The sequence below is a fragment of the Typopeltis vanoorti genome, chromosome 21 (genome assembly GCF_054136105.1).
Source record: "Typopeltis vanoorti isolate ZY-2024b chromosome 21, IOZ_Tvanoo_1.0, whole genome shotgun sequence".
In the NCBI taxonomy this organism is placed as follows: Eukaryota; Metazoa; Arthropoda; class Arachnida; order Uropygi; family Thelyphonidae; genus Typopeltis; species Typopeltis vanoorti.
In genome coordinates this window covers 101,678,235-101,694,239 of record NC_143569.1, presented here as the reverse complement: position 1 = coordinate 101,694,239, position 16,005 = coordinate 101,678,235, and the positions used below count along the sequence as shown (strand labels likewise).

General features: G+C 35.3%; 1 protein-coding gene across 1 annotated transcript in view; it reads right to left on the bottom strand.

Moving 5' to 3' along the window:
- LOC150095155 (solute carrier family 35 member D2-like protein) overlaps positions 1 to 16,005 on the bottom strand; it is a 173,193-nt gene that overhangs the window by 44,860 nt on the left and 112,328 nt on the right. The window contains exon 8 of the mRNA XM_090411219.1: positions 2,564 to 2,656. Coding sequence (XP_090267345.1) covers positions 2,564 to 2,656 — 93 coding nt within the window. The remainder of the gene's footprint in view (positions 1 to 2,563; positions 2,657 to 16,005) is intronic.

The following is a 16,005-nucleotide window of genomic DNA, read 5'->3' as shown; positions in this document are numbered from 1 at the left end:
AGGGAAGGTCCGTCTGGACATTGTTAACATTGTAGTCTGTATTGTGGCACATCGAATGAATTAGTGTCGTTGTTTTTGAATGTGTTCCATGTCTTACAAATAAAATACCCACATTTCTAGGAAAAAAAATGCTGCTACTTCCATATGAAATTAGCTCATTTGCTTTCAGTTGAAAAAGTCTTTCTTCTTGTCCTAGATGAAATTTAAACGAACCGAGGTTTTCTAACCAAAGGATACTGTCAATTCCAACAGAGATATGAGGCTCCAATAACTATGTTCGGGTGCTTTTATATTTAGAAAGCTACACAGTATATAAATTATTCAGTACAGCACTGAATGAGCAATTGACTTCATTCCCCTCTCTAGCTTTTTTTTTTGTCTGGGTATCTGGTTGTCTCATATGCAAAGAAATGGAAAAGAAAAAAGCTTGGAGGTAGGAAGATGGCTATTTTATAACATTTTTAAGGACTAGTATTAAACTTCCAAGAAATTATATTCTTGTTTAATCCTTTATCCAAGTGCAAGTAAAAAAATTGGAGCGTGGGGTATCATCGCAACTAGGCTACTTGCCTTAGTACTAATTACCTTAGCATTCTATTCTAACACTAATTGCCTTATTTTACAACTAGCTCTATCCAGAGTATTTTAATAAGGTGATACACCTTTTCACTACTTGTATATGGGATATATATGAACTCCATCACTTTGACTTTAGTATCTCTTTTGGATCTGGTTCCCACTGATGACATTTTAATAATGTCTGTCTTTAATTCTGGAGAGTAGAGCAGTTCTGTTTGGTGGTAGGTTTTTGCCTGTCACTGGGCAGATTTGCTGATGAGAGTTTGTTGAGTTTAGGGATGATCTTATACTTCACTCAGAGTTTTTGGAGAGGTAACCCTGCCATTTATCTCAAAATTTATTACTTCTGGATCTGGCTCTACCTAATGACATTTTAATGTTTGTGTTTGGGCTTGCTTCCTTCCTGAAGCGATCAAGCAATGTGGGATGCACTCTTATACCAATATAAGAATTTAACAAGTTCAGTGGTGATCCTTTTGGGTCACCCAGTGAGATTTAGAGTGATCTTATAGATCACTCAGTTTTTGGAGAGCATTCCTGCACTTTAATGGTACCTTAATAAAGATCTAAACTGGTCTGGGTAGTGGTCCTTCCCATAATGCATAGCATTATATACATCTGAAAGGTTGTGTGCTTTGCATTATGGGATGAAAAGGCAATTGATGTAATGTCATTAGCCTCTATATACAAGCAGCTCAGTCAAGAAGATGCTTCATGCACAAACAGTGTTTGCTTATCTTGGATAAATGATTAAACCAAGAATCTAATTTCTTGGCATCTTTAATGTACTGAGTACTGATAAGTAGTCAACAGCACTCAGAAGAAGACTGAAATGGAAAATACAGTGAGGATCTATCAAACAACAGATTAATTTAGAAAACCTATTGATCAGAAACTAGTAATAATGCTTAATTGTGTAACACTATCACAGCATTCTGTATACACCCCTTGAGGAATATACACCAGGGAATAAAAAAATGGTTTCCATTTCTTGTCTACACAGAACTAACTTCTTGAGAGAAGTATCAGAATATGAATTACTTTATTCACTATCACCAAGTGTTGGATTACTACTTATCACCACTTCAATCTTAACTCCTTACTGGTCTTGACTTGTTAACATGTCAGTAATTAAATGGAATACAAAGCATAAACTAAATGATATATCTCATCAGCACAACCACTTGTGTTGTTGAAGAATGGATGATGAAAACAAAGCAAAAGGCTTTTGAAAGAAAAATAGAAAGGAAAAGACAGTTTTTACATATTATCATTCACAGCACCCTATGGTTACATTCAGTGAGTGTGCTGGGTCAGTTGACTCCCTGCACTTCCATCTCAGTACGGTATCACTGACTGGACCTGGGGTGACCCAATTTGTCAACAATTTGCCAAATAGATAGGCCTGCAACATAGCATCCTATTACAATGCCTCTTTCAAACTCTGTCAGTTCCCTTCTCACAGCCATTTCACCTGGACACCGTTACACCAACTTGGGAGCATCATATTCCCCCAATTTATACAGATTACAAACATGTGACTCATTACATGGTATGATGTACCTTGCCCACGGGGGTGTCTATTAACTTCTTTCCAAGCAGAGTGAGTGAGTGAGTGAGTGTGAGTGTGTGTGTGTACAGCTGCTACACAACAGTATTATAATATAAATTATAACTGAAGGAATGCAAGTTAATCACAAAAATGATAGGTTATTATATCAAGAAGCAAAACAGAAAATTATAAATTGCTTCATATACGTATTTCTTAATAAATAAATCAACTCACACTATAATATACAACTTTAGGGCTCAAAGGTAAAACAGTGCATTACACATACTGAAAAGATTTGCTACATCAAATTTCTTTTAAAACACCATTGGTGCTACTATAGAACTTTGGGCATAGATTTTTAGCAGTCTGTTATAGCACAAGCTTACAATACCAGTGTTCTCTATAGTGAGAGGTAATATAAATATGACTCACCTTCGTAATATCCCCAGTATACCAGGAGAGAGTAGTCAGAGGAATTATCATAAAAAGTGCATTGTAGAAAAGAAGTCCATACTTTCCTAAATCCTAAAAAACAGACAGTTAAGTAAATACACACAGATTATATATAACAATCATAAGTGTATAAAATTATATAGAAAACTATTATAATAAGTTACTATTTTTAAGGCCATTTTGAAACTTGGGAAACTTTCATGCAACAGGTAACTGTAATAATATCAATGTTTGTTGTCTGTAATATAGGTAGAGTATTAAATAATATTAATGCTCCATAATACCTGTATGCCCTAACACAGTATTTATTAATGATCCCACAAAATTAATCCAATATATTATTAAAAATATATTTACTGAAATATGTAATCAGTTGTTGCTATAATCCAAGGGGTATGTATTGGCAAATTAGAACGATGAGTGAAGGTCGAGTAATTATTATGGGGGATTTTAACTTTGGGGACATAGATTGGGAGAAGGAGTGGTCACAAGGAACAAAGGAAATGGAGTTTATACAGTTGTTAAGAGTAACTACCTGAGATATCATGTAATGGAAGGGACAAGAGATTTGAGAGTGTTAGATCTGGTCATAACATCGGAGAACATATCAATAAGTAATTTAGTTACACTGTCTCCACTTGGGGAAAGCGATCATGTGGTCTTGACCTGGGAGATTGTAAGATATGCTGAATATTCTGTTAAGAAGGAGTATATGTGGAATTACAAGGCTGGTGATTACGACAAGCTGAGAAGTCAGCTTTCAGCAATGCTATGCCATGAGAATTTGAAGGGGAGAGATGTTGATGGTGCATGGGAGATTGTCAAGGAGTATTTAAAGAAAGCTGTATCAGAAGGAGAAATCAAGTAGGAGTAAGATGGATGAATAATATTATTAAGCAAGAGTTGCAGATAAAGAAAAGGTTGTGGAGGAAGTATAAAGAAAAGGTGATGAGCATTCCCATGAGCAGTACAAGCAAAGAGAGCAACTTGTATGGTTGCTCTCTTTGCTAATTATGAGAAGCTAGTTGATGAATCCAAAAGAAACCCTAAGGAGTTCTTTTGCTATGTGGCAAGTAAAAGTAAGAATAATGAAAAGATTACTTTAAAAAGTGTTGATGGTAGAGAAATAAAAGAATCAAATCAAAAAGTTCAGTTGCTTAGTGATCATTTTGCAAAAGTGTACCATCTTGGTTGTGATAGTGCAGTGTCAAATGTGTCATTGACTGATGAGAGTCTAGAGATAGATGAAATAGAGGTGCTTAACATATTACAGAGCCTTAATGTTAACAATGTCACTCTGGGTTAGATGGCATATTGGCCCATGTGTTACGAGAATGTGCAAGAGAATTAACACCTCCTCTAACCAGGCTGTTTAATTTAAGCCTCAGTTCTGGTAAATTACCAATAGAGTGGAAACAGGGGAAAACACTTCCACTGCACAAGGGAGGCTCCAAGACTGAGGTTGCAAATTATAGACCAATCAATATATCTGGAGTGGTGGTTAAGGTTTTGGAGAAATTGGTAAAAATCAGAATTCAGAACTGGGTGGACAGTAATATGATACTTTATAAGGGACAACATGGTCTTGTGAAAGGTAGGTCTTGCCTCAGTAACTTGCTTACTTTCTATAATAAAGTAGCAGTAGAGTTGGATAAAGGAGATCCTTACTCAGTGAAACTGCTGGACTTTGCAAATGCATTCGACAAGATTCCACACGGAACTCTGTTGTATAAATTAGAGTAAATGGGTATGGATCCGAAGCTGGTGATTTGGATTAGAGGATGGCTGGTGGATAGATATCAGAGAGTGGTTTATGGAGGAGTTGAGTTCAGGAGAGGAGAAGGCAAGTGACTAGTGGTGTACCTCAAGGCTCAGTGCTTGGTCCTCTATTGTTTAATTTGTACATCAATGATATTGGGAATACTTTGAAAGGAAATATCCACTTGTTTGCTGATGATGCAAACCACCATTTCTTCATCAGGGATTTTATATTGGGAATACTTTGAAGGAAATATCCACTTGTTTGCTGATGATGCAAAATTAGGAAGAGCGACAGTCAATTCAGATGATGTAGATATCTTGCAGGATGACTTAAATAGGCTGACAGTACGGACTAAAGTAAATGGCTGTCAGTTTAATGTGGCTAAGTGTAAGGTGATGCACTTCGGGGGGGATGAGATCACATGCTGTTTACTATATTAAAGGAACTGAACTGCAAGAAGTTGACAAGGCAAGGAACTTGGGCGTCAGTCATTGTGGAGAGAGAACTTAAATTTAAAGGGCATATTGCAAAGATTGCCAAAACATCACATCAAATTACATGGTTGTTGAAGAACATACTAACAAGCAGGGATAAGGAAGTTATTGTTCCACTTTATAAGGCATTAATAAGACTGCATTTGGACTATTGTGCACAGATCTGGCCACCCGGATTTCTTGGTGATGAAGAAATGGTGGAGAGGATTCAGAGGCGAGTTACAAAGATTGCTGCAGGTCTGTGGGATGTTCCATACCAGGATAGATTGAAGATCTGTGGGCTTGAAAAACTAGCTGATAGACGTAGGAGATGAGATATGACATGATAGCAGCATATAAATTATTAAAGGGATTTTACAGGATTGATACTGATGGCATTTTTAAGACCAGTGCAGGAAGGAAGAGAATGAGGTGCCATCCCTGGAGATTATTTAAGAGTGTGGTTAACAAGGGTGTTAGGACTAGATTTTTTACTTGGAGGGTTGTGAAGGGGTGGAATGTGTCACCAGAGGTGGTTGTGAATGCTTTGTCTGTGAATGAATTTAAGGAGAAGTATGATAGTATATTGTGTAAATAATGGTTAGTGTGTCAACGTGGGGTTCCCCCTGCGATGAGTCTTTTGACTCCATGGAGACACTGTTATAATAATAATAATAATAATAATAATAATAATATGTTACTTACTGAATTAACATATAAGTAAAAAGTTTTTTTTTTTTTGAGGAGGGGGGGGTACCATAAAAATAAAAACATTCATCTAATGAGCATGTGCAATGTTATTTGAGTCATTTATTGTAAATGTATTTATACACAAAACTTGTCCTAAATATGTTATGTTTAACTCTTAAAAAAAAAAAAAATAAAAACCAAGGAGATTTTTTGTTGACGTATGTTTTTTTTAATGTGAATCCCACCCATGAAAGATAGTAATATGCTCAGGTATGCACAGATGCACTAGAGGTTTTTCCAGGAACTCTGCTCTAGAGACCAAACACTGTCATTTTTCCTCTTGAAAAATTACTGTTGAGTAAATTTTTCAAATTTTTTTTTTTTTTTTAATAAGATGGATAGTAGTCACACATTAGGTGGCAAAATCATCTTTGACAAACATCCCTACCACAGTCAGATTGAAACCCACATGCACAGCTTGTTTATTGGTGAGCAGAAATGCTATTCACTCAGTTAACTAGGCTGGCAACTGATTTCAATATTTCATTTGCATAATCATTTTTCCTCTATTATACATCAAACCTCTCACACAAGAAATGTTGAAAAACTCACAGCATACTGATATTGTGTGAGCAAGTGGTTAAGGTAAAAAAAAAACAATACAAACCTAAAGCAGAATTAACATAAAATTATAACAATATTTATATTAATTAAATTAATGAATTACAACTTATGAGATCTCTTGAATCAGATGGCACTATCACTTAACCAATCTCCATGCCAGTGGAATCCATTTGAAATGTAGTATGCTTACTCTGTTAATTGATCATTCAGAGATTTAATCTGAAATTCTTTTACAATGCAGCTGCCTGGTGAAACCTATTCAAGCCATGGCTGCATATTTATCTAAAAGATGAAAATCATCATAATATAGCTGCAGCCATCTTACAAAGCTGATGATAGAATGACTTAATTTCCAATGTGTTGTTTGCTAAATCATAATATGTAGTGGATCTACCACCATTGTGCTGGTGATCCTTCATAGTAAATCTACTGGTAATGGAAACAACCAAATAAGATGGATACCATAACTGGAAGCAGGTTGGACTTGGAAAGTTGAAACTACCAGCTGAATTATAGATTTTGAAAATACAATAAATCCCACTTAAACTGAAATTCTGATTAGGTGATGAATCATTTAATGGAAAGCAGATCCCATACCCCCTAACAACTAAGTAGTGTTTCTGGCATGCTTTTTAAATAATTTGATTTGAAATATGCTTAAATGCTTAATTTTTTTTTTTTTTTAATTTGGAGTATAAATTGCCCCTATACTGACTATTTAGTGTTAACCTCCCTACCGGCCAATGTGGATGAAATAGTGACACCAAATTGCACTTCTTATCCATGTTATTCAATGAGTTTTAGAGCTTCATATCCAGATTTAGCTCGACGTCTACAGATGACATGGCCCATTGGGGGATTAATTCATAGTTAACGGTATTATAGTTTTTTGACATTCTCAAATGTATAAATTTCAACAAATTGTTCTCTCCCAACCCAAAAAAAAAAAAAAGATGGTAGGATATTCAATAAAAACATAAGCACTGAGCAAAGATTACTTGTAACAGCATTTTTAGATAATATTTTTATTTATATGTAATGTATTATATTAAAAAAAGACATGGCTTATATAAGTTCATCCAGAGCAAGTTTCTACAAACATCCATACCTAAGGTGGGATTTGAACCTACAACCTACTGGTTAGAGAGTGAGTATGTAAACCACTTGGCCAGCCAGGCCAGTAACCCCAAAGAAATTGAAATTGGGCAGGAAAGTTTGACTGCATGTATGTATGTTATTTATTTTTAACAGTACAGATGACAACACAGAAAGATAAGAAAATAATATTTATTAACTTATTTGCTGATATTATATCCAGCATCTTCAGAGCACAAAAACGGTTTGTCATAGTACACGAAACAACAATTTGGTATAACAGTGGGACTAGTTTAAAAAAATTGTAATGGACAACACAAGGAACTAAAGTCTTCATTAGGTGCCATCTATGTTGGATAAAGACAGAAAACAAATATTAATTAGATCTTAAAATGACTGTTTCCAGATTTTTGGTAAATTTATACAGCCATACTTGTTGAGGTTTGGAGTATGTTTTAAAGCTTCTGTTGATTCCAAAAACAATCTCTCTGACTTATGACTTCTATGTAGAAATTTTGTTTTTTTTTTTCAAATTGATCGTGAGTAAAGGGATATCCAAGGAATAGTCTGCTAGACCCGACTTGCCAATAAACGATATTGGCAAGTCGGGTCTGATATTGGCAAGGTGGATGTAAACAATACTTCCTGTCTGCCCATAGTAAGCCCAGTCACAAGAACAGGGCACTTCATAAATTCCTGGATGTGATAAAGAAGAGAGTTCGTCCTTAGGTGAACAGATGAGAGTTGACAATTAAATTGGTAACTCTTATCCATCACCTAAGAACATAAGGTTTAAATACAGTGAATAGTTGATATTTATTGAGAACTCTAGATATCTTTTCAGATGTGCCTTGAATTAAAAATGTATAACATGTCTGGTGAACACACAAGCCTTTCCATGTGTTCGTGCATGTATGTATGTCACATTCTGTTGAATTTTTTATCTAGGATCTTGAATGTCCAGTGACCTACTTTGGAAGATCTCCTTGTCTATATGGTCTCCCAAAAATCCATAAAGAAAGCTATCCAGTACGACCAATCGTGAATTGCATTGATTCTCCTACTTACCGAATTGCAAAAGTCTTGTCTCGTTCTTTAAGTGCTCTCACTGGACATTCAAGATCCTACATAAAAAAATCAACAGATTTCCTGGAAAAAAATCAAGGATTTAAAAATCAAAGAGTCTCAGTTGTTAGTCAGTTTTGACATTGTATCTCTGTTTACCAATATCCCATTAACCGACACAGTCAATTTATTATATGAAGATTACCCTCCCGATATTGCAAAAATTTTCGAATTTGTTATCCATTCAGGTTATTTTAGTTGGAAAAACAAGTTCTACAAACAAGTTGAAGGTACTGCCATGGGTAGTCCTTAGTCTCTTCGAATTGTTTCAAAAAATAGTTAGCCAAAGGTGGAGACAAAGGACTACCCATGGCAGTATCATCGACATAACGATACCAAAGAGACGTTTGAGGGTGAATGGATGAAAACATAGGCTCTTCGAATTGTTTCAAAAAATAGTTAGCCAAAGGTGGAGACAATGTTTTCATCCATTCGCCCTCAACCATCTCTTTGGTATCGTTATGTCGATGATGTTTTTGCCATTTGGTCACATACTGAAGATGAGATTTCCACCTTTCTACAACAGATAAATAGCCTTCATCCTCTTATCCGATTCACCATGGAAAAGGAAAATTCTGGTACTTTATCATTTTTGGACATCCTGCTTACTCGAACTTCTTCTGGTAACTTATCTACAAGTGTCTTCCGAAAGCCCACATTTACTGGCAGATACATTCATAAAAAGTCTGCTTTTTATGAATGCTCACCATACATCTCAAAAATTTGGCATTCTTAAATCTCTAATTAATAGGGCACATAAAGTTTGCTCTTCTCCAGAAATCTTACAAGAACTTTCCATCATTAAAAAGTTAATGGTATCTAATAATTACCACCCTAATTAAATCCAACAGATAATTGAATCTTATGTTCCAATATCTAATATCTAAGGTTTCTTCAACAGTTCGCAGAGTTCCAATCCCCTACATTCCAGGAATTTCAGAACCTATAGTAGAATTTTAAAAAAGTACCAGTTAATTCCCATTTATATTCCTATCAACAAAATTTCTTCTTTATTGCCTTCTATTTACAAAAGATAAACTGTCAATCTCTGTCTTTGGCTGGCATTTACAAAATTCCTTGTGAATGCGATGTTTCTTATTTTGGATAAACTGGCCATTCTGTGGAAAAAAGAATTAAAGAACATCAATATTATATTGATTACAACAAACCTCAGAAGTCTGGTCTAGCACAACACAGTATTACCACTACCCATAATATCCAGTGGGATAAAGCTATTCTACTTCATAGATGCAGGTTCAAATATGAATGCCTCTTTAAAGAAAGTTGTGAAGCTTTTTTACACCGACCGAATTTAAATCGAAATGATTGCCTCTCTCTCTCTCGAAGATCTGGGAGACTTTTATTTTATGTAATCATTAAAAAACTAATTATCTTAAATATTAATTCTTTATTAATTTCTTTCATTTCCTAGCTCGCGACAACATTGTATTTTAATAGGTGATCCACCGAATATTCGTTACTTGTATTCTATTCCTATCTGTTTGTAACACTGAAGATGTACTATTATTTTTAGTACAAAATATCTACCTTATTTATTAATTAAAGTTATTACTGTAGACTTACGTGTTGTTTTTAATAATGTATGTCACATGCAAGGTTATGTCAACTACATAAGGACATAAAAAGCGACAGAATAACAAGTTCCTTTCTAAGCATTACTTAGATATAACTGAATTAGACAAATTCATACAGCCCCATTCTAATTGAAATTAAATATTAATTTAATTAAATATTACTCTAATTTCAATTAGAAATTAATTTGACATTTTGCCACTTCCTTCAAAATACCATGTAGGAGTTTCATTCTGTACAATGCACATGTATAACAAATAATCTAGACAAGGAATAAACACCTCATCAAAGAATAAAGTGAATACATGTAGAGCTACCTTACCGGGGATATGTAGAACTATAATGCCTGTAGATACCTTATTCATAAAATAAACATTTCCAATAATTTAATAAAAATAATTTCTTTTAAATGTTTAATATCATGTGGATATTCCTGTGGTTCACTTTTCAAAGTGAAACTATTAAACCTAGACACAGCCTTTGATTCAAAATATTTAGACACGGATACTACACATGAAGTAGTTATATTCCTATCATATCACAGAAATGTTTGCACTCACACAGATTAATGAAAATAATCCAGAAATTATTATTATTATCATCATCAGACCTCCATGAAATTAAGTGAACTACAGATTACGATTAAAATCCCCAAAAGAAGTCAGTTTATAAAATAAACCTGTACCTATGGAAAGCTGTACATAGTTCTCAATGGCAGAAGTTATGGAAATCCTAGGGGAAGAACACTATAGTGAAGGCAACTCATAATTAAGAAAAGAGAAATCAGCTCTAACAGCACAAATTTGCTGGTCTGGGTTGGCCAAATAATGAGAATATCTGGCCTATAAACTACATGCTGGGTTCAAATCACGATATAGCTTGGTTATCTGCACTAACACTAACATATGAGAGGTTTACATGTACAATAAGTTTATGATATTGAAAATTATTTCACTTGGTAATACTATAAATTAATCATGCCAAGAAATTATATTCTTGGTTTAATCCTTTATGCAAGTGTAAGTAAACAAAGTTTGCACCTGAAGTAATTTCAAGACTAGGAAACTCGTATATAGAAGTTAATGACTTCACATCATTTGCCTTAGTATTTCATAATGCAAAGCACAAATCCTTACAGACATGTATAATGCTATGCATATGGGAAGGGTTACTACCCAGACCAGTTTTGACCCTTATTGAGGTCTCATCAATAGCAGACAGACCCAGAAGTGATACCAAGGTTGAAGTAATGCAGAGGTCATATTTCCATATACTAGTAGCCAAAAGGTGTTGCACTTATTATTAAAATACTCTGGATTAGAGATAGATGTTGAAAGTTTTTTCACTTGCCCAGTCCTGAAATTACTTCAGGCACAAAGCTTGTTTGCTTACACTTGGATAAAGGATTAAACCAAAAATATAATTTCCTGGCATCTTTAATTTATAGTATTACCAAGTGAAAAAAACTTTCAACATCTATCTCTAATCCAGAGTATTTTAAGAATAGGGTGTGACACCTTTTGGCTCGTTTAATATTGATAAATGCAAGGTGTTGCATTTTGGAGTGCAGAAATATAAGGCTGTGTAATATATTGACAGTGCCATGCTGCAGAAAGTGATGAGATTCGAGATTTGGAAATCATGGTTGACAGTAGACTGAAGTCTGGAGGACATGTTGCAAGTTGCGGAGGCCACATATCATATTGCTGCTATGATAAGAAGTACTCTAACATGTAGGGATAAGAAAGTGGTTGTACCACTGTATAAAGCACTGGCTAGACTACACGTGGACTATTGTGCTCAAATTTGGTCACCTGGTTGTCAGTGTGATATGAACATTGGAGAGGGTCCAGAAATGATTTAAGACATTATGAGGACTGTGAAATGCAGGCTATGGAGAGATGTTGAAGAAATGTGGATTGCAGTTTGATGGATAGGAGGAAAAAAGGTGGGTGATATGATAGAGACATATAAGTTAGTGGGAGGATATTATCAGATTAATCCAGATGGAATTATAACAGGAGAAGAAGGTGAGAGGAGAAAAACCAAAGGGCATAAGTTATGCAAGAGTGTGGTCAAGAGGGAGGGGTGTGAGGAGTAGATTTTTACATAGCAATTGTCAGTGAATGGAATGCATTACCAGAATGTGTTGTTAATGCAAGAAGTGTTTTAAGGATTTTAAGATTTGGTATGATAAATATGTTGTCAGTTGAATGAACCTCCCACAATGAGTCTGCCGACTCCATGGAGGGTGCAATAGCAATAATAATAATAATATAGATAGATCGTTAAACTGACTAGTTTCACCACATATGCTAGTGGCTTCTTCTGAGTAAAAATTACAATAAAGGATAAACATGAGCCATTACATAATTAAAACTGAACATGCAGGAACCAGTACATGAAAAAAAAATGCAGAAACATGTAGAGCATGGGAGCTGTCATGGGTCAGTCACTGTTCAGTAGGTATGCACGCTAGTTGGCAGAAAAGTTAAAGTATGACATATGAAAAGATCTAATAAGTGCTTCCAAATATCATATAAAATCATTCACCTGGTTTCTGTTGAGTGTGAGTGCATAATCACTTTAGACGCTTTGATGTTGCAGGCACTGAAGTTGCCTTCTATGTAAGGCATGAAACTCTTGTCCTATTCAATACTGTGGTAAGTATAGGAGAAGTGAAAAGCTACTAGGGGCCTGAGCTGCCTTCTCTTTTCTTAATAACATTTCCAATATGCTCTTTTTGTCTAATTTCCAAACTTCTAGATGTTTGCCCTATGTAATCAAGGCCACAAAGAACATGGAATATTGTAAACTCCAGGAGGTTTGTTGAAAGGGTTGTGGTCCTTTGGTGAAATGTAATAGAGCTCGTATTTCCACATGTAAGACTAACTTTTCTGCCTAATCATCCATACATACTGAACAATGTCTAACCTGTGCCAGATTCCTTTGCATTTAGTTATGTAATGGTTCATGGTTAATGAACCCTTTATTGTATTTTTTTTTCCCTAACCCAGAAGAAGAAGAAATTATCGCGATCTATTAAACTCAGTGTCAGTTATCTTTTGTTATAATCTGTATAACAATGCTGTCAGATCTTACATTTCAGTCTTCTGAAATGTAAGATCTGACAAGGTAAATATTGGCTTTCAAAAGAACTTGTTATAGAAATATTCTATAAATTGGATGTGAATATGGATGTTTCTGGCAGTCTCAGCTTTACAGGAAGGCTCAATGATTTACTTTTCATATCTTGTTCATGGCATGTAGGTTTACTTTAACTTTTGTTATCCAAGATCTTATCTCTTTTTCACAGTCTAAATCATGAGTCATGTTGCTCCCTAGTTATATGAACTAACCTCTTCCAACTCATTTCAGTTCACCTTTATTTGCTTTTTTATCCTCTTCTCTCCAAATATCATTGTTTTAGTTTTATCAATATCCATTATCAACCCATATATTTTTCCTTCTTCACTTAACTTCAGCACTGTTCTTTCCAATTCCTCTTCATCATTTTCAATAATAACTGTGTCATTTGCAAATCGCAAATTGTTTATTTTCATACCTTGAATTGAAATTCCCCTTATATTATCCTTTATGACATCGACTGTTCTTTCTAAAAGCATAATAAAGATGCTTGAGGATATTGGGTCTCCCAGTCTCGGACCTCATTGTCCAGAACCATCTTCCTATTTTTCCAGTTTCCCCACAGTAGCCTCTAATATTAAGTAACCATACCACTTTAGATTAGCTCTGCTCACATATTCTTGAATGCTAGCAATATTGAGTCTTTTGTAATATATTTCTTATTAATATGATTCTTACCATTGCTGCCATGTTCACCTCTCTAATTTTTTGTGGACTGTTTGTTGTCTAGTCTTTGATCACTATTTTATTTCTAACTCAACTCTCAGATTCATAAATTAAAACTCATTTGATCACTGTCTTGTATACTGCTAGTATTTTGGCTAATTTCTGTCTTATTCTATATACATTTATTGAACTGTACTTCCCACCATACTAGCTTTGCTTATTCTTACTTATTTCCATGGAAACAGGTAATAAAATAAGCAAAGCTGATATGGTGGGCAGGACAAATCATCACATTGTGAATAAATAGTTGAAATGCTTGACTTGTTCTATATATTCTCCATTTGTGCCATCAGCTAAAATAAATAATTTGCCCACATCACTCTCCTCGAAACTGCTTGCCATTCAAGCAGTATATTAGAATATTATGGCTAATAAATCCCAATTTATTGGACTTTTTTTTTAATTACTAGTAGTAATTTCAAAAAGTATATGTAATCTGTCTCTTTATGGAACAAAAAAGCAGTAAAGTATAATTCAATTAGAAATATAAAATAACGTCTATTTTCTATTACAGTTTGCATTTCAGATATCAGATAACTTTCTTTTGATATTATTACTAAATAGTTTAAGAAAATTACAACACATACTAGGATATACATCAAAATAAATTTTAATACACTTCCAATATTTCGGCAACGTCACGTTGCCATTTTCACAGGAACTTAAAAGCAAGACACGTGCACGCAAGCACAACAAACAGTAAATGATGATGAAGCAGGAAGATATTCTTTCTCCTAAAAGTCCTGATGGTGTTCCTTAGCAGGCAATGTTGGTATTTTTGGGCGATTGGGCTGAAGGTCTTATGATATAGGTTTCACAAATTTGGGGCAGTCTGATGCACCCAAATTTGTTGAGGTTTGGATTGTTTCTTAGGGTTGAGGCTGATTTCATTAAAAACCTCTCGTATTTGAATTTACTACTGTGTATTGTCGTGGCTTTCTTCCACCATATTCTATGCCAGGTATCCAGCATGGTCTGCAAGACCAAAGTGGGTGTATTGGTGAAACTGGATGTAATCCTTGCGTTCTGAAATTCTGATATTAGCTGTCCTGACTGTTTGGCAACAGTAGGGCAGCTTACAGCTGCAAGGGACCCGGTATATACCAGGTAGGTCTAGGGTGGGAGGTTGGTCTTTATTAGAGCGGATAAGGAATGCCAATGTTTTATATGGTCTGTAGCAAGAAATTAAGTCATGTTTTTTTAGGATTTTTGTAATTTTTTCCGAGGTGCCTCGGATATAGCGTATGGTGATGGATTTAGAGTAATCCTTGTTGTGAGAGATTGGGGGTTGTGGTTTATTGGTTTCAATATTTTTTGGATTTTTATGGGGGAGTAACCATTGGCTGAGAAAGTGTTGAAAATGTGGTTTAGTTCTGTGGTTAGGGCATTGTCATTGAACAGATAAGTTTAGCCCTGTTGTGTAGTGTCTTAATGACTCCATACTGTCGTGAGGGAAGTGATGGGATTGTTGGTGAATGTATCTGCCTGTATGGGTGAGTTTTCTATAGACTGAGAAAACCAAGATTCCATGAGGCTGGCGGGACTAGTGTTTCTCAGAAAGGAAGGCAGTTGTTTTTTTCTTCTTCATGGTGAATTTCATTCTGGGGTGTTGGTTGTTTAAATGTGTTAAGAAGGAGAGGAGTGCATCGAAGCCATGTGGCCAAATTGCAACACATCATCAACATAGCGAAGCCATATGGTTGGTTTTTGTGGGACAGAGTTTAAGGCTTTCTCTTCAAAAGTCTCCATATAAAAGTTGGCCAAGGGTGGGGAGAGTGGAGAGCCCATGGCTGTCCCCTCTATTTGCTTGTAGAATTTTCCTTGCCAAACAAAATAGTGTGGGTTCATTGTGAACTGAAATAGGGCTGTCATATCAGGAAGAAATTTAGCTTGGATTAGCTCAAAGAATTCTTTGAGTGGGAGATTTGTGAATAAGGAGGAGACATCAAAACTGACCATTACATCAGTGTGTTTGAGTGTAAGGTTTTCTATGCTAGCTTTGAAGTGGGCTCAGTTTTTTTTATGTGTGAGGGTGTATTGCCAGTATAGTTTGCGAGAGCTTTGGCCAAATGTTTAGCTAGTTTGTATGTAAACCCTGTAACCCTGTAAACCCTCAGGGGGACCTGTAACCCCTAGAGAGTGCATCCCCAGGGTGGCGGATACGGGAGCCACCATGTGCGTGTGTG